The sequence below is a fragment of the Eulemur rufifrons genome, chromosome 14 (genome assembly GCF_041146395.1).
Source record: "Eulemur rufifrons isolate Redbay chromosome 14, OSU_ERuf_1, whole genome shotgun sequence".
NCBI classification, from domain to species: Eukaryota; Metazoa; Chordata; class Mammalia; order Primates; family Lemuridae; genus Eulemur; species Eulemur rufifrons.
Genome location: NC_090996.1, coordinates 31,021,275 through 31,042,788, shown reverse-complemented (window position 1 = coordinate 31,042,788; position 21,514 = coordinate 31,021,275). Strand labels below are relative to the sequence as shown.

The 21,514-nt window shown below is 44.6% G+C and overlaps 1 protein-coding gene across 36 annotated transcripts in view; it reads left to right on the top strand.

Annotated features, from left to right (window-relative positions):
* Nucleotides 1–21,514, top strand: part of RBFOX1 (RNA binding fox-1 homolog 1) — a 1,926,172-nt gene that overhangs the window by 1,758,388 nt on the left and 146,270 nt on the right. The window contains exon 2 of one of the 36 annotated variants that reach the window (XM_069486185.1): nucleotides 4,607–4,612. The exons of the other annotated variants lie outside the window; for them this stretch is intronic. Within the exon in view, the coding sequence (XP_069342286.1) occupies nucleotides 4,607–4,612 (6 nt within the window). The remainder of the gene's footprint in view (nucleotides 1–4,606; nucleotides 4,613–21,514) is intronic. 36 annotated transcript variants of the gene reach the window in all.

Sequence of the window (21,514 nt, the reverse complement as noted above, 5' to 3'; positions counted from 1 at the left end):
ATTTCCTCTCGTAAGAGGTAACCACTGACTAACTTTGCTGCTTGGTACCTCGTTTATTTGAAGGCTAGCGTTGGAGATTTTAAGACACAGTATCCATTCTGACATTTTTAATCACCATCTGCTTTTTAAATCTATTTTGCTAAAATGCCTATCATGTAAAATTTGTCGTTTTAAGTGTTTTAGTGTACACCAGGCAGTAGCATTTGGTGCATTCACCACGCGGTGCTACCACCACCATTCTCTAGTTCACAACATACTCGCGCCCCAAAAGGAAACCCTGTAACCATTAAGCAGACTCTCCCCATCCTGCCTCCCCCGAGTCCCTGGCAACCGCCAATTTGCTTTGTATACAGCCTTTTGTGTCTGGCTTCTTTGTCTTGACGTAATGTTGTCAGGTTCATTTACGTTGAATATGCCACTGGATATATACCACGTTTTGTGGGTACCACATTCATCTGCGGATGGACATCTGAGTTATCTCCTGCTTTGGGCTCTTGTGAACGGTGCTGTTATGGCCTTTTTGTCTTTGGATGCTGTCCCTTAGGGATGGTTTTATTAAATGGGTTTGTTGGCTTAGCAGGTGTTTATTGCTTTTGTGTTGACTACCTGGCAGTAGTGATGGTATTGTTGTTTCTAGTTTGCTGGTTATATTGTGATAATCAGTGGGAGTAGTGTCTGGGTAAGTTATTTTCAGACTTAAAAAAAAAAAAACTCAGACATTATTTATTAAGCTAACGACTATGAAAGATTCATTCATTCATTCATTCACAAATACTTGTTAAGCATCTTTAGGGCCAGGACTTATATTAGGTGATACAGTTGAACCAAGCAACATGATCTTTCCCTCTTGTAACATAGTGCAAGAGGCAGAGAGTGAGCATGTGCTGACCACCAGGTGTGATAGATGCTCTTAAGGAAAATGGGAGTGTTGTGGGAAGATTAAAAACAAAAAACAAGAACAGAGGTGCTACCTGCAAACAGGTGGTCTGGGAAGTTTTCTTTAGGGAGATGATGTTTAAGGTGAGAAGACAAAGCATTCCAGGCAGAGGAAATACCAAGGTCAAAGCCCCTACAGTTGAAAAGATCTCAGCTTCTTCCAAGCCCTAAGAAGAGGCCAGTGTGTTTAGGGCATGGAGAAGGGGGGTCTGGGGGTGCTGTGGCAAAAAATAAACTAGGAGCAATTAGCAGGGATTTTATATCCTGCAGGTGAGGTAGGTCCCATAAAGGGTTCAGATTCCAAATTAGCAGAAATGGGAAACCACTGAAAAGAGTTTAAGCCAGAAGAGATATGAAATGAGATGTAAGAAGAAAGATTTAATGATGCCTAGCTCAAAGGAATCTTAATCCAATTGAGAAGTTGAGATCCTCAACATCCTTATCCTGCAAAAAGAGCACTTCAGAGATCAACACAATGAAATTTAAATAGCATGTTGAGTGTTTACCGTGCCCCGGGCTCTGCAGCGAGATAAAACGATGTGCCGACAAGTTCTCTTCCCTTGAAGCGATTTGGGTCCACTAGAGAACACAGGGTATGTGTTCTGTTAATTACAATAATGTGCCAAATTCTGGAGCAAAGTTCTTTTCACGGCTTTTATGTGTTGGGATGATGGTAGGAGAAAACACTTTCTGAGGGGTCTGCCTCAGAATCGTCAGTGGAGGAATATACATTGCAGAGTGAACTGAAAACTCAGCAGGAAACGTGTTAGCTCATACACAGCAAGAAGTCCAGGGGGAAAGTTCACTTTAGACCCAGCTTGGTTCTTAGCACACATCTGTCAGGGGCCAATAGGATCCATCTCTGCTTCTCTGTGCACCTCTGTTCTCTGCCTGCACGTTCAGGCTCTTGTCATCACAACCAGCGGATCCATGAAGGGCTGTTGGGTTAGTCCTGTGCAAGCCCTGGGAGTCCCTCCCTCTCCCTGCCTTGTGTGGTGGCATCTTCATTCAGTGGCTGAGGCTGAGATGGGAGCGTCAGCCCTGGGGCCACAGAGGAGCTTCATACCCAAATACATAGAATAAGGATCATTTCACCAGCATCCTGGATAAAAGGTGCCTTCAGAACAACTCATTCAAGGAAGCGAGTAGACAGAAGTAGTCGGACCTAAAGGTAGTATATTGAGCCATTGCGTGGAGCAGCTTAGATTGATATGTTTGTTAAGTGCAGGGGGAGAAGAGAAAGGCAAGCGCAGAGCACGGGAGACCTCTTAAGGGTGAAGTTTGGAGGAAGAGGAGCTACTGAATAAATAAGACATCAATGGGATATTCAGATTGGGGGTTCCAGCAGGTGTGTGCGGGGCCCTGGGAGCCCCAAGGGTATACACTAAGAAGACATTACCGAAGCTGGTTGTTTGGACATCACTGAATACCGGGAGAATGCAGTTTTGCTGGGGTAGTGGGGAGAGATGCTAGGGAGACAGTTCAGGAATAGATGGGTGTCTACCACCCATCATAGCAGCAGCCAAGGAGCAAAGAGGTCAGAGAAAGCAGTGTGTGGGGCAGCTGATTTGGGCTCACTGATTTATGCCAATGATATAGTCCCTGCAGGGCACAGATGGAACGGGAAACGAGATAGGAAATTATGATTCAGGAAAGAAAGGGACGAAGTGCTTTAGAGGGGATAAGAAGGAATAGGGCCATAGGTATTTGGATGGAGTAGGTCATCTAGGGAAAAAACACTAAAATTTTTATAGCCTTATTGACATACACTAAACTGCATGTTTGAAATGTACACTTTGATAAGTTTTTACAAAGTCTCCCCTTGCCCTTTTGTCATCGTCCCCTCCCTGTCCTCTGCCTCATTCCCAGGCAACCATGGGATCTGTTCTTTTCACTGTAGCTTAGTTTGTAGATTCTAGAATTTTATGTCAGTGACATCAAACATACATGCTCTTTTCATTGGGCATCTTTCACTCGGCATCATCGTTTTTAGATTCATTGTATCATCGTGTCTGTCCGTAGCTCCTTTGCTTTGCTGGGTGCTGCTCCGTTGCGTGGATACGCCACAGTTTATTCCTCCATCGACCTGCGCATGGGTATTTGGGTTGTTTTCTGTTTCGGTTCACTCCAAATATGGCTTCTGAGAACATTTGGAAGCACTTTCATTGTGAAACAGAAAAGAAAAGGAAGAGTAAATGTGTGAGGATGCAGTGAAGTTCCAAAGTTAAGAGATGACGAGGAGATCATTCAGTTTTGCCTTCATTTTCTCACTAATGAAGGCAACATTGTCTATGGACAAGAGAATGAGAAGAGGACTTTGGAAACAAGGGAAGGATTCCTGACTTTGGGCAAACCTGTCAAGGAATCTTTCTGAGCCTATCCCTGGCATATTTGAGTGGCAGGGGGCACCTCAGTGTGGAGAATGTGCGTGTGCGCTGATACCAGCTAGCGGTTATTTTGTATTATCTAGTGACATTTGAATGGTGCCCACTCTCACGGGGGTTTTAAAGGAAAGACAGCCATCATAGGCTGAAGCAGGTGGGCTTTGGGACTGATTCTGAATGAAATTTTGGGAGTTAAACTCTTAACTGGTCTTGGGTAAGGGTGGGAATCACAAAAGGGTCCATCTCGTTTTCTGGTTTGCTGCCGCAGATGATTACGTACGCATATACTTATCTCTCTTTGGCCAAACAAACAAAAACAATAAGCTGCTGTTTCTGTTTGTGACTCAGTTCTTAGTTGTCTTTTCCTGCTCTGAACCAGCAGAACGTGGTCTGTGACCAGTTTACTTCCAGTGGCCCCTGCCACTCAGGTGCATTTGCTGGGCGCACCTTCTCTTCCCTCCCGGTTCTGAATTTCCTACAGAGGGAATCTAACCTCAAACTGGGTCAGAACTATGGTTCCCCCCAAACCTAGGTACACAGCCCTGTTTTTGGTATACAGAGTTATTGTTGGGAGAACACCTAAGTCATTCCCCATCCGATAGGAGAGTCCCTGGAATAACTTGCTGTCCTTTGATGTATATCTCTGTGATGCTTAATGTCATTCTAAGGGCAGTGTGGAGGCCATTATTTCTTTGAGAAACTGAGTACTTTTGGGTAAGAGAAAACATCCATCCATCTGTTGGGCTCCAAGAACATCTAATATATGCACATGATTTAACACAAAGTGCAGAATCTGTAGAAGGGAAGCAGAATGCACCCAGAGCTCCCAACCAGAGCTAAGCAAAATACAGACAGAAAAGACTTACCAGGTCATCCTTTCAGTCCCCCACGGGCCGGGATGAGTCCCTGCAGGACATTTTTTCTGCTGAATTTCTATTTAATGTAGGCCTCCAAACACATCATGGATCACTGTGCTGACAGAGCCAATACTGTATTATATTAGATCCTGTTCCTGACAAGGTATTTTACTCTTGACATATTATAATTAGAGATTTGCAAGTGGTGAATTCTCCATGTATCTCCAATAGCAACTTAACTTCTATTTTTAACACCTCTGCAGTCTGTTTAAAAGGCTCCCACCACTTTCCCGCTAGCTTGGAGCCCTGATGGGAGAAGGAAGGTGGGTCCCCAAGCTGGGTCCCTGAGCTCTGGGCTCTAGGAAGAGGGAGAAGGACTACTTAAAGAGCCAGGTTCTTCTTTGTCCTCAGCCACTTCCCACTGCAGAGTTACCTGTGTCTAGATAGTTCATTAATACTTTTAGGAAGATAAGATATTGGTTGGTGATGATGTCCTGTTCTTAACCCTTTACGTGCCAGCTCTGATGTCGAAGCCAATGAAATAGCTAAGGAATAGGGAAAACTTGTTCAGTATATTCCTTTTTATTAACTAGCTGTTACTATTATTATTATTAAAGCAATTCAGGCTTATGGTTTAAAAAGTCAAGCATTGGAAAAGGATATGAAATGAAAACTAAAATTTCCCAGCACTCACAACCCTGGTTCTTAGTCTCTCTGCCAGAAGTAACAGTCTCTGATCCCTTACATTTCCTTGCAGAAGTGTTTTATGCAACTGCCAGCATATGCCTGCTTCTCTCTCAGATGAGAATTCAACCTTTATATCTTCTAACTTCTCACTGGTTCCACTCTCAAAATAACAGAATTGAAATCTACCAGGCACCCACTTTGGCACCCTTGTATATCTGAGACATCATTCTGTATTGTATTTGGGGATCCCGATGCATTATTTTTCATATTTGTGTGTATTCTTACATACAAGGGTCTCCCGCTGATTGACTGGAAGTGGTTTCTTGGTTTTATTTTGCAGTGTTGTTATTCCCTAGGAGGCTGTACTAAGGAGCTAGGCATACATATTGCTGTCCATCTCTGAGAGTCTCTGTGCTGGAATGGTTAAAAGGTACACGGATTTAAAATGCAGACATTGACCAGTTACCTGCAGAGAGTTTGCACAATGTGCATCCTCATGGAAAGTACCTGAGAAGGCCTGGTGCCCACGCTCTTGCCAACACAGTGCGCTGGCCAAACTCTTGGCTCATGGCCATTTCAACTGTGTGTGCTTGGGTATGGCTGTCCCTCCCTTTGGCAAACGAAAGTATTTTAAAAGTTGTCTGGTGTCAGGGAGAAGAAACATGAAGGCGTGCTGTCCCTGGTGGAAGCCTGCTTTGGTCCACAGACTATGCTAGGCATCCTTTCACTCCTTGTTTTGTTTTGTTCTCACACCAAACCTTTTAAATGCTATTATTAATACCCCCCATTTTGCACTGGGGAAATAAAGAGACAAAGAGGCTAAGGATGTCACCCATGTCTTCCTGATGTCAAAGCCCAGGCTCTTTCTCCAATCTCCAGCTGTCCCCTAGAAAGTTTCTTGGCCAATGGCTTCGATGCCCAGTGCCTGAGGTCAGGGCAGGAGATCTTAAATTTCCCCGTGGCTAGTTTCACCATCCTGCTGTCTAATTTAGACAAGCAGGTGCAGTTAAGTTCCTGGCCCCAGATTTGTCAGGATCCGCCCCTGCTCCACCACTTACAAGCTAAAGGACCTCATGCTGGTCATTGGACCCCTCTGCTCTTATTATTTCTGTCATTCCCATTCTTCCTCAAACCTCCTTCCGCTTCCCTTCTAAACAACCATCAGAGGGGTTCCAGAGCACCAGGGGGCCTTTCCTTTGTGGAGGATTTCAGCCTCACATACTTACTTTGAAAGTTTGGCAAAATCGTAGAACGATGCCATGTCTAAAAATAGGGCAAGTAAGGACATCAAAACGGGAAGCAAGAAAGAATAGTTTCAAAAATAATAATTTTTGCTCAGTAAATGTCAGACTATATTTTAAGCACTTTACATGCCCAATCTCAACTCATCTTGACTCTTCCCCTGCCCTAAAAATAGTGTGTATGAAGTGTTATCAAGCCACGTTATAGGTGCAGAGGAGCTGCCCCGATAGGCTCTTGGCTGAGGCAGGTAACTCACTAGAGCTCAGGGTGGCTAATAGGTAGGAGCTGGAGCTCAAAACCAGGCATGTCAGACGCAAGGCCAGAATTCTGAAGGGCTGGAAGTCCAGAAGGCATCCCCCAGGCATGCCCAGCCACACTGGCCTCTTTTCTGAATAGATTGCTATGGCAGCAAGGAACGCTCTGTGTGGGAGTGACTCAGCTCACCCTGGGGAAGGCCCCCGCAGACCCAAGCGTGTGCAATATCACTCGTGTTTGAGACCCGTGCCTTGAGCAAACTCCAATAACATGTTTCGGTGACTTTAAAATTGTCTTTTCAGATGACAGTGTGGCTGAGCTGTTTTGTCAATAGCAGTTCTATTTTCCTAAGATTCGCATTTAACTTGAAGACACAGGTACTGTCTCTTGTATCCTCACGAGCTCGTGTATTAAGCTTGTGCCTCCTGTATACTCTTTGGAATAAATGGCCCTTGGCTTTCAGGATAAATGAAAGGCCTTTGTTATTACCCAGTACCAGGACCCGTTCACTGTTCTAAAGACCTTGTTCACCGAAGAGTGGCCGGTCGTGAGGGACTAAAAGGCGCGATTGATCCCAAATTAGGACGCGTCTGAGGGGAGCAGCAGGCTCTGAGCATCAAAGACCCGTGTGTGTAATGTCCTTTTTTTAGTTCTAGGGCTTCAGCTTTCAATTCTGGCAGCATTGAAGGTTCTCATGATAGGTCAAAAAAAAAAAAAAAAAAAATGTCACTGGGCGAATATCCTCAGGTATTATCAGGAGAAGCAGAGTAGAATCTCGATACAGAGCTTGGAGTTCCAGCTCTGGCCCGGAGTGGGACCACAGGCATGTTACATAACCTCTCTGAGCCTCAGTTTCTTCATTTATGTATATGTGAGACTGACAGAAGTTGTGAAGTCCTAATAACATAATGAATCGAGGAAGGGGTTAGCACGGTGACAGGCACTTAGCAAACACTCTACCAGACAGACCATTATAGTGATGAGAAAATCACGTTATCCGTAATAAGAAATCAGAGTGGTCTCCTTGGTCCTGAATTCTTCATACTACATTTTTTTTTCCAAGGAGAATAAATCCATCATAAGAATCGTGAAATTTTCTGTGTTAAGAATCAAGCTACGACTCAAATTCCCAGATCTATTTTAAAAGTAATTTTCATATTTAATTATTTATAGACAAACACTTTTCAGTCATTCACATCTGAGTACAACCAATCAGTACAAGTTGTCCGTTGACCTAAGTCTAGGTCATGGGCAAACAAGGTAGGATTTATTCGAGAAATAAATGACTGAAGGTTTGTTTGTAAGGCCTGAGGACACCTTGCTTTTGCTAAATGAGGAAAGAACAGGCATCTTCTAAGAGTTTGATTTAATGTGTCCTCAGGGGGACTTCATTGACAAATTTCCATTGCGAGTCTTGCAGCCATCTGAGAAGTCTCATCGTGACCTTCCCGTCACTTGGTACTTTGTGCTTATTCATACCTGTATTTATTGTCATCAATTTACCCTCTCAGGATGACTAAGCGGTCTCTGTCTTTGATTGAGTCGTTAGTCTTGGGCAAGTATTAACACACAGTATAATTTTAAATCATTGTGATAATGATTGGAGAGTTTGAAGATGAAGTCAGCTGTCTATGAGCTATATACAAAGGCCTGAATTACCTTGGCATAGCTCATAGCCTCATTTGGCAGGGTTTTATGCTTCTGTTTGTTTTTAGATGAACTTAGAAGCAGGCATTAATTCATTTTGTGGGCAGTGTTTGGGTCACTCATTAGCCAGCCGTCATTTTATGCCCTTAATTCGTGGCCATACACTGTTTAGGTTCATAGTGAGTTTATATGAATTATGTGCTCTTTTTGAATCAAGGCTGGAGAAAGAAGTTAGCCATTCTCTGTTAACAGAGGATTCAGAGATGGTTCGGCCTAAACCTTGGAGTGTTAGAGCTGGAAGAAGCCAAAGAATTCACCTGGACTAACCTCTTCATTGCACATATTTGAAAAGATCACATGTGTCAGGGGTTGAAGACTCAAATACTCTCAGGTCAAGGCAAATAACGTGAATGTTTAAAAAAGATCAGGTTATTTTAGAGACACAGGTAAAATAAATAATTAATTTTCTCCATTAATGTGGGGATTATAAAATTACAGGCACGACGATGTCATGTAACGCTTTGGTGGGGACCTTGTGGCAGATTAGAGAACACATGGTCCTTCCAAAGGAAGTGGCCCCTTTCAGTCCATCCAATCATTGCTATTTTGGATTTCTGAACCTCTATTATAACATCTTTTGATTTTTTTTTTTTCTTCTCAAGAGTAAGCAGCAATTTGAAATTTTACATGTTTTCCCGTTTACTCCTATTTTATTCATTTTTGATATCTGCCTAGCCTCTGAAGATACTGAGTTTATGACTCCTGACTTAATCTTGGAACCTTTTGTTTTCTTTTTTTTTTTAATAAGCAAGAGGTAAAATTAGGAACTTTAACCGTTTGAAGGATATTGTATCTCAGGTTCATAAAAAAGACAGCTTGGAAGCTTCGGTGAGACAGTGCAGAGATTCATAGCATGTTAGAATGACCATCTTGTCTACCTACCACCTTCATGCATGGTGCTGAGGCACAGAGAGAGGAAGTGACCTGCCTGAGTCGCACAGTGAGTATCACGGCAGAACCCAGGATAGGGAAGTCCTTAGAGTGCATTTCCACTGCACCATGCCCTTCCCTATGTATTCTGTTTGCTTTGACAATCCTTTTTTTTTCCCCCCTCCCCTATCTCATGGATTCTGCAGCAGTTTTCAAAATCCACTTACCCAGGGTTATCTCTGCACTGAAATAAACAAAGCTCCAATGCCATGCTTTTAGGAGCATGTTGGCATATACAATTGAAGGCTCCACATCTCTTTGCTGGTCTGTTTTGGTTCCTAGCCAGAGGTTTCAGCCACTCGTGGACCTTATATTCACAAAGACTTCCAGACGTCTGGAAAAAAAAAAAAAAAAAAAGTCTTCATTTTATCTCATTTTGTCCTGCTGATCCTGGGACCCTGCAAATTCGGCAGTGTTAGGTGTTCCTGCCAACTCCAGTGCCGGGGTTGGGATGCTCTCACCATGGGGTCTGGATTTCTACCTCTGCGTCCCTAAGGAATGTGCAGCCTGCCAAATTGGCAAATTATAGAGCTTTGATATAGAGCTAGGATCAGTTTTACTGCACAAGCTCTGCAGGTGCTCAGAAGCTGGGTTTTGCCCCCCGCGGACAGAAACCAGACTCTCCGGAGGCTGTGAGCCAAGCAGCACGGAGTTCCCACAGAGACTTTCATGGGCTTTCTGACATCTGGGCTCCAGACAGAAGGTCATTACCACCTGGAAAATAAGCCATCCCTCTGGTATCAGGAACAGAAGGTACCTGGGCTTGAGGACCTGACTTTATGCAATCTCAGTGTCCTTGGGGTGGAAGCGACATGGGCAAGTTCTTTCTCCATAAACCAAGGTTTTCAGACTGCACAGCTCAAAACAAACCATTGGGCCATCAGGACCAATGTACTTTGAGGGCTGAAGGGTTGCAGGCTGGTTTTGGAAGTGAAAAGGCAGTTTTCCTGTAGGAAAAAAAAAAACGCATAGAGTGGTAAAGCATAGAATTCCAACAATACGGGCTATCTTGGTCTTTTAAAAGGAAGAAATGGAAACGAGCATTCTGATTGGCAGATAGGGAAAACCAAATAAAAACTTCTGGGGCTGAAAGGAAGGAAAAACAGAGGAAGCGCAACTATCCTGTCTTGAATGTGTGGGTAACAATAACTACCACTTAGTGAGCTCACACTAGATGCCCAAGGAGTGGTGCTGTGAGCTTTGAGTGCATGACCTGATCACATCTTCACAGCATCTGGAGGAAGCAGGCACCATAATTAGCCCCTTGTTACCTGAGCAAGAAAACCAGAGCAGAGAGAAATCAAGAGTATTGTCCAAGGTCATGAAGCTGATAAGTGTAGAGATGGGATTCCAAGGCAGCCGGGTCCACCGTCTTACCCACTCCATGCTGGGGTCTCCTGTGAGCCATGCGTCATACTGTGCATTTTCTCCCCATAACCCATCATGGAATAGGTGGGATGATACTGAAATTACAGATGAGGAAACTGAGGCACAGGGGTTAAGTAAATGCGAACATAGTCCTGGGAGAGAATCCAGAAGTCACTTTATGTGATCTCCCCATCGGCAGTAGTTTACTTTACCTAAATGACATTCCCTGCTAACTATTTCAATCATGATAACATCCTCACAGACAAGTATCTTAACAGTCCTGTGATTCTGTGTAGCTCTGAACTACCTCAATTTACACAACCAAACGCACACACACCCCCTCCCACCCTAAGCCAACCCCTCCCATGGTGGCATCCAGTGGCCCCAGAGAGTGAAGGGGCTTCAGACCACTTGGCAAGCTGGCAGAGGAAGCCTGCCTCTCCCAGAGAAACTTGCTACAAGGAAATTGCTAATTATAACCCAAATTGTATTTGACTTCTGCATCTTTGCTTCACATTGTAACACTATAATTTAAATAGATTGTTCCCTGGCCTTTTTTAGGGGGAGAAATTAACTCTTTTTTTTTTTTTTTTTTTTTTTCCGAAGAAAAGCGGTGATAGTGGCAGCGCTCCAATGACAGGAGGTGGGTTTGCCCCACCCGCCCCCCGCCCCGCTTCCCTCTAACTGGCTTGCAAGTGGGAGCGTGGTTAGCAATTATGCCAGGAGTTGCCCGGGGTTCCAGGCAGTGTCTTTGGCTGACATTCATCTGGTGGCTACACAAAAGGGAAAGAGAGGGCAGTGGGTGGGACAGGTGGGGGTAGAGGGACAAGACGCAGAGAGTCTCCTTGACTCCAGGAGATAGAAGTTGGGGACCACTGGGAGACAGGAATTACTAATCCTTGCATTCGGGGCCTTCTGTTTTAAATCACTGAAGCTCTTGACAGGGAACCAGAAAGGACCTGGTGGAAGGTGGGGAAGGGAGATTAGAAGTACCGCTAGAACTCAGGGCCTTGGCTGTCTTTCTTTCTCTCTGGTCCAGCTGTCAGTGGGACCCAGAGCTCCTCACTGGCCCGTGCTTTTCTCTCTTGGCCTTCTCCAAGCTTTCAGTGTTAAAATAAGAAGCTAGGCCAGGCAAACTGCAGCCTACTACATGTTTTTTTGTCAATAAAGTTTTATTGGAACACAGCCGCACTAATCGGTTCGTATATTGCCTATGGTTGCTTTTGCATTATGACATAGGCATGTTCAAATGCCTGTGAAGGCCAGTCCCTGCAGGCAGGGAAGGTGAGCTTAGGAAGACGTTCCAGGGAGAGCTGGCGACCGTGGCAAACCATCTTAGAGAACAGCCCGTCCTCAACTTTGGCACACCATTGCCATGTTTGGTTAGACTTCTCCATTTTTTAATCAAAGCCAGCTTGTTTTGTGAAAACTTTCTTTTTAAAATATAGGCAATTAATTTAATTGGAACCCAATAAACTAGGGCAGATGTCCAAATAAAGCCAGCGGGACAAAAATAGGCAAAACTGTGGCCTAGATCAGGGGTTGGCAAACCTTTCTGTTGAGGGCTAAAAAGCAAGCATTTTTGGACTTTGTGGGCCATATCTCTTTCACAAAAGACTCTTTGCATTATGATGGGGGTATGTCCCAATAAACCCATCATAAGTTGAAAATATCATATGTTGAATATGTTAATATACCTTACCTACCTAATGTCATAGCATAGGCTACCTTGAGTGTGCTCAAAACACTTCCATTAGACTATAGTTGGGCTAAACCATCTAACACAAGGTCTATTTTATAATGAAGTGTGGAATATGTCCTGTAATTTATTGAATATTGTACTGAAAGGGAAAACCAAATGGTTGTATGGGTGCTTGAAATATGGTTTCTACTGAATGCTTATGGTTTTCACACCATTGTAAAGTTGAAAATTTGTTAAGTTGAACCATTGTCAGTTGGGGACCATATGTACTGGCCTTGATTTAAACCCAAGCAGGATTAGTAAATGTTACATTCTTCTGAGGTCAAAGAATGAGTGTCACAATTGTTGTTACTAGTAGATCAAGTAACAACAGTGCTGGGCAATGTATTCATGATTTAAGGCAATTAATTCTAAACCTAATGGCAGGTAGTGTTACCCGCATTTTACAGATAAGGAAAACAGAGACTCAGAAATGTGACACAGATCGTCCTAACTGGTGACACCAGGAAGTGATGGGCATGGAACTCAAAGCCAGTCCTGGCTGATGCCAAGTGCACCACGCTTTCTCACACACTGTGGCAACTTTGTAAACAGTAGGCACAGACAGTAGAACCAGAACTTAACTAAGATAGGCAACTGATGCCCATCTCTGGAGCTGGAGTGTAGACTATGATAAGCTCCAGGGTGAGTTGTCCTGTAGCTGGAATCATTGATCCCAGCAAGGGCTACTGAAGGCTTGGTTAGAGCCATTGACAGTCAGTTTGGGGAAAAGTCATTAAAGCATCTTCCATTGTTCTCAGCAAATATTCAGAGCATTTTTTTTCCACCAGGCTCAACAGAGGGAGAACTAAGGGTGGGAGGAGGGAATGACATGTTTCCTTTCCAATTTAAGGGCTCTTGGAATAGGAGACTATCCACCCATGGCAGAGGGAAATTCTAATGAACAGGATCCAGGTTTTATGTGGCACTTAATTCCAGCATAGAGTCCACTATGGGCTGCACAGGCATCTCAACTCACCCCGATACGAGTGTATGGTTTTGGGGGGCCCTGTGATTGTCCTTCTCCAACTTGGGGAATGAGGAGTCCTGCAGGCTCTCTGAGGACTCACAGTGTCCTGACACTGAGCCTTCGGTAATGACACCGTAGACATGAGGTAATTACAGATCTGTTACTTCACAAGTCAGGCTAAGTGGACCTCTGATTATTATTCCAAGTATAATAGGAGCATAACTAACATTGAAGGGAAATTGTACTTCTCTCTTTTATTAACTGCTTTTATATTCCCTTGTGCATGGCTATGATGCTATGAAATCTCCTTAAATGTGATATTACTCAATATAATACAATAATAATGAACACACCATAATGAATTGGATTACTTTGCAAACAGCCCTTCTAAAATTGAATTTCCCATCATTTCCCTGGGCCATCCCAGGGCTTATGAGCTCACAGGCCCTTTCTGCAGCTGGGTGCTAGGAATCTGACTTCACAGTCACTTGGGTTTTCATAGGTGGGGGCAGTTGGTCCACATCATTTTTATTCATGGTGGGGACGTTGGCCAAGCATGTTCCCAGACTTCTCTTTGAGTGTTGCAGCTGAGAGATGTAAACAGTTTCTGATACCCCAACATCGTTTGAATAGGAACTGGGCTTGGTGGCATCAGGAAAGAAGCTAGAGAGAAAAAGACGGAGGCCTTCCAGGCTGGAATTAAATTCTGAATATCTCCTATAATTGCCTTTTCTGGAGATTCTATTAAATCTTTGTGTGTAACCTCTTTCCTGACACCGCCTCAAAACCAGAGCTCCCTTAACATGCTACATGTGCATTGAACGTTCATATTTTGTTTGGCGTTCAAAAAATATTAAACGCCTACTGTGTGTCACACATACGTTAATCTATTAAAGGCACATCCAACAGTTTTACGATAATTTAAAATTTAATTTTTGGTATAAAGTGATAAAGTCCCTGAGGATCCCACTGTGCCTTATTCATCTTTTTTATTGTTAGTGTCCAGCACAACTGCCTGGGGCAAGGTGGATATTCAAGAATTGCATGTGATTGGTTTGTTTGTGGGTATTTCTTGGGTTTGTACTATTTGAGAGGCACAGGGAAAGGTCCTACCGAGGTATAAGAGTGAATAAGATGGATGTAGGTTCTCCTTCAATAAGAGTCTGCTACAAAGCAAATACAAACACACATCAATCAGACAATTAAGTACAGTTGTCCCTCCATATCTGCCTGGTTCTACATCAAATGGAAATATGAAAATACTGTATTTTCAATCTCTGGTTGGTTGAATCCACAGGGGTAGAACTGTGGATATGGAGGGTTGATCGTAATTCTATTTGTGAAGTTTCACAAAAGGAAGGGACAGGGTGCTATGCAAAGAAGTAATGGGGCACGTAAATCAGGTTAGAAATTCAGTAGATTTCCTTGAAAAAGGGACTTTTAAAATCAGAATAAGGGAAAGATGTCCGGGGAAAAGGGGGAATGTTCTAGAAGGGGCCACAGATGTGGAAGCAAGATGCAGTGGTGCGCCAGGGCCAGCCTCTATTGGCTTGTCATTGCCTATTGTGCACAACTCTTTCCGACGTGACAAGGGTGTCACGTTAGTAGCCTGGTACAGCTGTGGTGAGAGCATTTACACCATGGGCATGGCAATGCTACAAGTAAGGGATTTTTTTGGTTTTGTTTTCTGGCGAGCTCGTTGTTAACCTGTTGGAACTTGGCATATTCAAGGGAAAGAATGTCAGTATGGCTGGGCTGAGGGGCAGGCAGGGAGAAGGGGGTCCAAGCTGAGGATAAATAGGCGGGAAACAATCATGCGGGCCCTTGTAGGCCATATGGGGGGATTTCACATTATCTTTTGCACAATATGTGGCCACTGGAGGATTTTAAGCAAGAAAATGCCATAATTGTCTTTCATTTTAAGAATGATCTCACTGCTATGTGGAGAATGGATTGGAAAGAAGGAATAATGAGGTTGGATAGCGGCAGAAAGATCAGTCAGTTGTTGCAATGGTCTAGACAAGAGATGGCAACATGAAGTGCTCTGGTCTGGGACTTGGATAGGAATGATTATCAAACGACTGAAGAATCTGCCAAAGCTCTTTGCAGTACGCAACATGCACACATGGAAACTTGTGTCCCTAATTTAGGATCATATAGTCCCTAGTAATTTAATCCTCAGAATGACCATCGAGTGCAGATGTGATCTCTTCTCAGTGAGGAAACCGAGGCTTGGAGAGTCAGCACAACTTAGTGACTTTTCCAGGGTCACCTCACTAGTAAGTCTGACTTAGCGGAACTCTTCAACCTGCACTCATACCCACAACTTTATACTTTTTCTCCTGCCACCTTTTTCTAAGGAGCTAGAAGAATGGAAAAGCCACTGAGCTTGGAACAAGGAGACTACAGAAAAATGCATCCTTGCCTAGGGAAGTAGGAATCAGGAAATGTTGGTTTCGGACATAATTTCACCCAGGCCCTTATCCCTGTGCCACTTCAGGGACCGTGTCTGGGATTAACACAGGGGTCAGACACTAACAAGATGTAACTACCACCACCACCCCCCCAACTCCCGTGCAGATTTTTGGTTGAATTCAGACTAGAGCCTTTGGAAATTGTGCATTGGAAAACAGTTCTGGATACATTAATTTCTGTCATACATAATGCATGAGGGGAAATCCGTGGTATTTTTAAACAATGGAAATGAGAGAATCTGCTTTTTGGGCATTGATCCCAATTACATTTAGTTCAGAAAACATTTATCAACACCTACTGTGTGCCAGGTTCTTACTGGAAAACAGAGATGAGTCAGACATTGTCCGTGCCCAGGAAGAGTGAGAAATCAAGGGAGACACCCACTGAGCCATCGGCTCTGGGTTAGACGTTGAGATTGAGAGAGGAGGGGAGTCCCCAGTGCCCTAGAGGGCCACACAGCCAGCAGGGGAAAACAAGGACAGGCCAGAGCATCTGAGAGAGTGGGGTTGCTGAGGAATGATGTCTCGTGCTGGGGCTTCAGTTGCATGGTTTTTTCCCATTTATTTTCTCCCCATCAAGAAGACCCTTGTTTGAAAGCCTCTACCTTCCAGCCACGGTATGTGCACACCAGGGGCCCCATTATCTCAACATGGTAGCAGTAGCTGTTATATTATGTTACTATTTCTACGATTACCACCATTATTACTATGACAACTACCCCTACCCTGTTGTTAACTACTATTACTTCTTATGGTGTTATCCTTTACTTTAATGGTAGATCACGCATTCAAAATTATTTGTTGAGTGTTTACTATTTGAGGCACCAGGGATTCGGGAATAGGCAAAAATAGATGTGGTTTCTGCCCTTAGAATGCTTATGTTCTTATAGGAGCGACAGATTGAAACAAGTAATCAGTGTAACTAAATAATTGCAATTTGCAATGTTTGTTTCAGCTATGCATGGATGCCTAACAGGCTGCCCCAAACGTAGGGACTTAAGACAGCCACCATTTTAATTTGCTCACAAGTCTGTGCTTCAGGAACATGGGTGGGGTTTAACTGTACAGATCAGCTTGACACACTTACGGCGGGTAGCTGGACTGGGCAGGAAGTCCCAAGGCTTCCCTCAGATGTCTGGAAGTTGGTGACTGTCTGTGTGTCCCCCACTCTGTCCACTTGACTAGCTTGGGCTTCCTCACAATATGGTTGTCGCAGGTAATCAGACTTCTTATATGGGTATCCTTACAGCACACACACACTTACATGGTAGCTGAATTCCAAAAGGGAGCATCTTAAGGAATGAAAGTGGAAGCTGCATATCCCTTAAAGCTCAGCCTTGCTATTTGCTCTTTGCTGCTTCTGCTTCCATCTGTTGGTTAAAATAAGCCATAGTGTCATCCTGGATTCAAGGAGAGGGGGAAAGACTCCACCTTTGACCAGGAGAAATGGCAGATAATTTGCAACCGTCTTAAATCCACCATGATGTATTTTTAAGCAAACACATATTAGGATGAGGGAGGGATGGACATTAGATCAGGGAAGCCTTCTCAAAGGATGTGGCAGTTAAGCTGTGCTCTGAAGGATAACACAGGGTCAAGCATGAGAGGGAACAGCATTCTGAGAAGAGGGAAGAGCATGTGCGAAGCCACATGTCCCATCTCTCTGTATCCCCAGTGCAGCCTCCCCCACCCTCCCTTCAAGTTAGGAGTCTCTTCTTGGAAGTGGACATGGGGTAGAGTGCAAAGGGTATGTTTTTGGACATCTTAGAAGACTGGGTGAAATCCTGTCTTCATTGCTTTTTAGCTGTGTTATCTAAGGCAAGAGATAATGTAGTAAATCTGCTGACATCAGTAGATGCCTTGTGTATAGCAATCATTTTTTTTTTCTTTATGTATGTCCAAATGAGACCACCCAAATTACCACATTTAAATGGATGACTTGCAGTCATCTACATAGTGGCAGTGCCACCAGGCGTTGGCGGGACCAGGATACGAGTCACAACGTAGAGATGAGGACACTGAGACTGTGTCCAACCACAAAGGACCAGGCAGAGTGGCCCACTGCCTGGTGACCAAGTCCATGATAGCACCCGGCTTGCTGCTCCTGCCCGCTCAGTGCAGCTTCAGATGGGGATCGGGACATGAAAGGTGGGAGGGGACTCATTATTGGAACAGTAGGAATTTAATACAGATAGATAAGAAGAAACAGAAAGGTAGCTCCTTTGCCACACCGGCTTGTTTCTCCTTTATAGAAAAGGCACCAATTCCGTGGAGTGCGACATTCCTGGGTTCAAGTCCCAACACGGCTGCTTATTCCCTGCGTGACTTTGGGAAAGCTATGGAATCTCAGTGAGCCCCGAAGTGTAGAAGGTGCTCCACACATGGTAGCTGCTCTCACTTCTGTTACTATCACGCATGTCATCGTGGTTACCACTTCGCTGATTTGTTCCTGTGGACAGCGCTCAGTGAGGCAGGTGCCTTCACTGGTGTGATCCCTCTAGCCTCTCTCTCCTCCGGCCAAGGGCTTGCCTTGCCGATTTAGAGCTACTTTTCAGTCGTACCCCACGCTTGGCATGTTGCTTCACCTCTTGTACCATTTTGTTTTCTCCAGATCTCGCTGTCACCCTCTCTGGGAACTCCTTGGTCTCTGACTGTGGCAGTATTTTTAACTAGTGGAGGTACCTTAAATTGATGCACGGTGACACCACGTGGGCGATGTGGCTGGAAGAGTGAGCTCCCGTGCAGATTGCCAGAGGTCACATCCAGGCTCCTGCGTGTACTACCCACGCAAGACTTGGCACATGACCTAACTGCTCTGTGTTACTTATCATCAGCTGTAAAATTAGGGTAATTAAAGTACTTATCATAGAGGGTAGTTGTGGGGACAGCACAGGTCGGTGATGGCAAAGTTCTTAGCCTGGTGCCAGGCTTATAGGACACATTCAGTGATCATTGACTGCTTTGTCTCTGCCCTCTCCACGGTGGTTGTTACGGACACAGAAGGTGTATATCAACGTGCTCATGATAACCACGACACCTTCAGGCTCACCATTAGATTAGTACTTATGCCTGTCTCTCCCTGAAAGAATAATAAGGCAGATTGAAAATTAAGCACTTATGAGATGCTTTGCAGAAGGAATCTCATGTAGTCAGCCCAGCATCGGTGTTAGGCTGGTAGGAATGTTCCCATTTTGCAGATTTAAAAAGCTGAGGCTCATAGAAGCCTTATAACTGTCTGAAAACCCCAGACTTCTCCTGGGGCCCAGGCTGGACTCATGCCCAGTGCCATATACCACTAAAGCCTCTCTATATAAAGCCTCTCTTGTGTCCTCCAAGGACTCTCAGTTTGGTGGCACTGGTTAATTCCGTGAGTTGACTGGCTGCCTCTCTCAGAGAGTCAGATGAGAGACACATTAGACACAACCTTGCCCAAGACCAGAGGTGTTTCCTTTTATTAATAGAAGAAGCCCCCAATTTCCTGGGAATCCGAGCCTCGAACAGTTCACAGAAGCTCCTTTTCATCCCCATGGCTGTGTACGCCTTGAACAGAAAGAAAATTCACCCTAATTACTCAGAATACATATGTAAGGACAAGTACAAAGAAGTCTCGCTGACGCTCAAAAAATAAGCCATTCAGCAAAATCACACAAGGCGCATTCCCTCAGAAAGAAGAGTTTATCACTGACATTCTAAAAAGGAGCATTTACCCTTTGCTGGCTGCAAGTTCAAGTTCAAGTCCCAGGCCCATGGGCACACATTTCATTTGGATTTAGCTCCAGAAGGAACTGCACTGATAGGAGGGTCCTACTTCCCGCTGTCACACTGTCCTGTACCGAAGGACATCATTAGTTGTCATTTTCCATCAGATGTTTCTTCCTTTTTTTTTTCTTGACTCATATCTTACTTACCATTGAATGTTCACTGTCCTTTAGCGGGTAGGAAACATATGTCCATTTGTTATGAAAATCCTGTTTGTTCCACCTCCTCTATCCCAGGTACTACTGTATTCATCTAGGTTTGGGGATTATTTCTTTCATCCATTTCTGGCATCAAGATTTAGTGGTAACTTTGGGGAGTGGTTAAAAGGGTTGGCCCATTGGAATGGCGGGAACGCAGGCATCTGTAGTCCGAGCAGCCACGCTCTCCTTCTCACGAACCACATGGCCCTTGGGCCTGACGCTTTCTCTGAGCCTCAGTTTCCTCCAGAAAAGCGAGATCCCCGAGAGCCAGAGCTTCTGCTTGAGGTTAGAGTCCTGGACTCGGCTGATACCTGAGGTTTTCCTTCTCCCAGGACCTGAGCTGGGAAAGGAGTGTGGGAATCGGTGGCTTTGCCGGGGACGCCTGTGAGCTATCTAGAACAGCAGTTCCCTGTTAGGAGAAGCAGATGAGATTTTTGGTGATATTCAGTGTAATAAAGGCTGGAGCCTAGAACGTTCTAAACTGACTCTGTTACTCCCCCAACCCTGCAGAGCACCCGATTGGGAGAGAGAAACACAGGCAAGACCAGCCAAAGGGGAGACCAAATACTCCCTTTAAATATCTAGGCAGGTAGCAAATCTCCTCTGATACAGGGACCTATGACAAAGACAGATTTGGAGCAGGTATCTTAGGCCCAAAGGCATAAGCCAGACATAGAACTTCCTCCTGGCTTTTCACCCCACGTCCTGTCCTGGATTACCTGGGTCTGCAGGTCAGGTTCAAGCTTGGCTCACCTGCACAGTTGCAAGCACAGAGGAAGTAGAACAGGGGGGAAAGGACAAAATATAATAAAAAAGGAAGGCATGAAGGGAGGGGGGAGAGACAGAAAGAGAGTAGGGGAGAGAGAGAGGGATCTAGCTAGGCCCACCCCATAATTTTTGTCTTCCTAAAAACCACCACCACCACTACATGTAAGCGGATAAGCAACAGAGAACACAAGTAATATTGCTGTTATGGGTACTGACTTGGGAGGCTCTGTGGCCCTGCCCACTTGCAGGTTGGTAGGTTGAGTCTCAGTGAATGTTCCACCACACAGGTGTTCACCCTTCCTGAGTAGAGGGGAAGAGGGGTAGGTAGATCAGACACGGTGCTATTGCAGCACCCCTTCTCCTTCTCCTACTGTCCATGGCTATGCACCGGAACCACCCAAGGTTGGAGTTTAAATGACATAACCCCTGAGCAACTGAATCTGAACCTTGGGGAGTGGCTGGTGGGAATGTAGTCGTAACAGGTTCTGTAGGGGAGTCTGGCAAAGCCAACCTGACTCGTGACTTCACACAAGGGTTTGAGAACCAGTGTTCAATGACAGTCCTGTGGCTGGCCCGGACCAAGGGTGTCAAACTCCAGGAGATGTTTGGGATCTGATGGAAAATACCAGACCTTTTTTTGCAGGCCTGGTGAGGATAAGAGGGATGCCAGCCACTGTCATTTCCCAGAACTGGTTGCATTCCCATCGCTGTCCTTTGTGTCAGCTGATCTCAGGAACTCCCAAATAAAGCTCTTTCCTATTTGTAGATGAGACAGTGGCATCTCAGAGAAGGTAAATGGTGTGTGCACCCACGGGAGCAAGTCTGGGTTGAACCCAGTCTTACACACGTTAAAAATGAAAAATGTTTCTTAAGGATTTTTTAACAACCATCATTTTTTGAGTACCTACTATTTGCTGGGCAGCATATATGTGTTCTAAAGTCTTTATTTTCATTTATCTTCTCGATGACCGTTCTGTGCAGTAGGAGAATGAGACCAGGAAGACCGGAGTTGAACCCAAAGCTTACTGCTAAGAGTGGGGTTTGAGTCGTTACATTGTCTTTCTCACTGCTGTCCTTTGGAGATGAAAGATGCTAGATAGTCACTGCTTTAGGGCAATTGTGACGTAGGGGAAGCAGGTGTTGGAGTCAGACCAGCATGTGTCTGAATACTGGCTGGCTGTGTCACCGTTTTGTAGAATGGGATTAATTCAATGTCCTGAGTTCACAAGGTTCCTC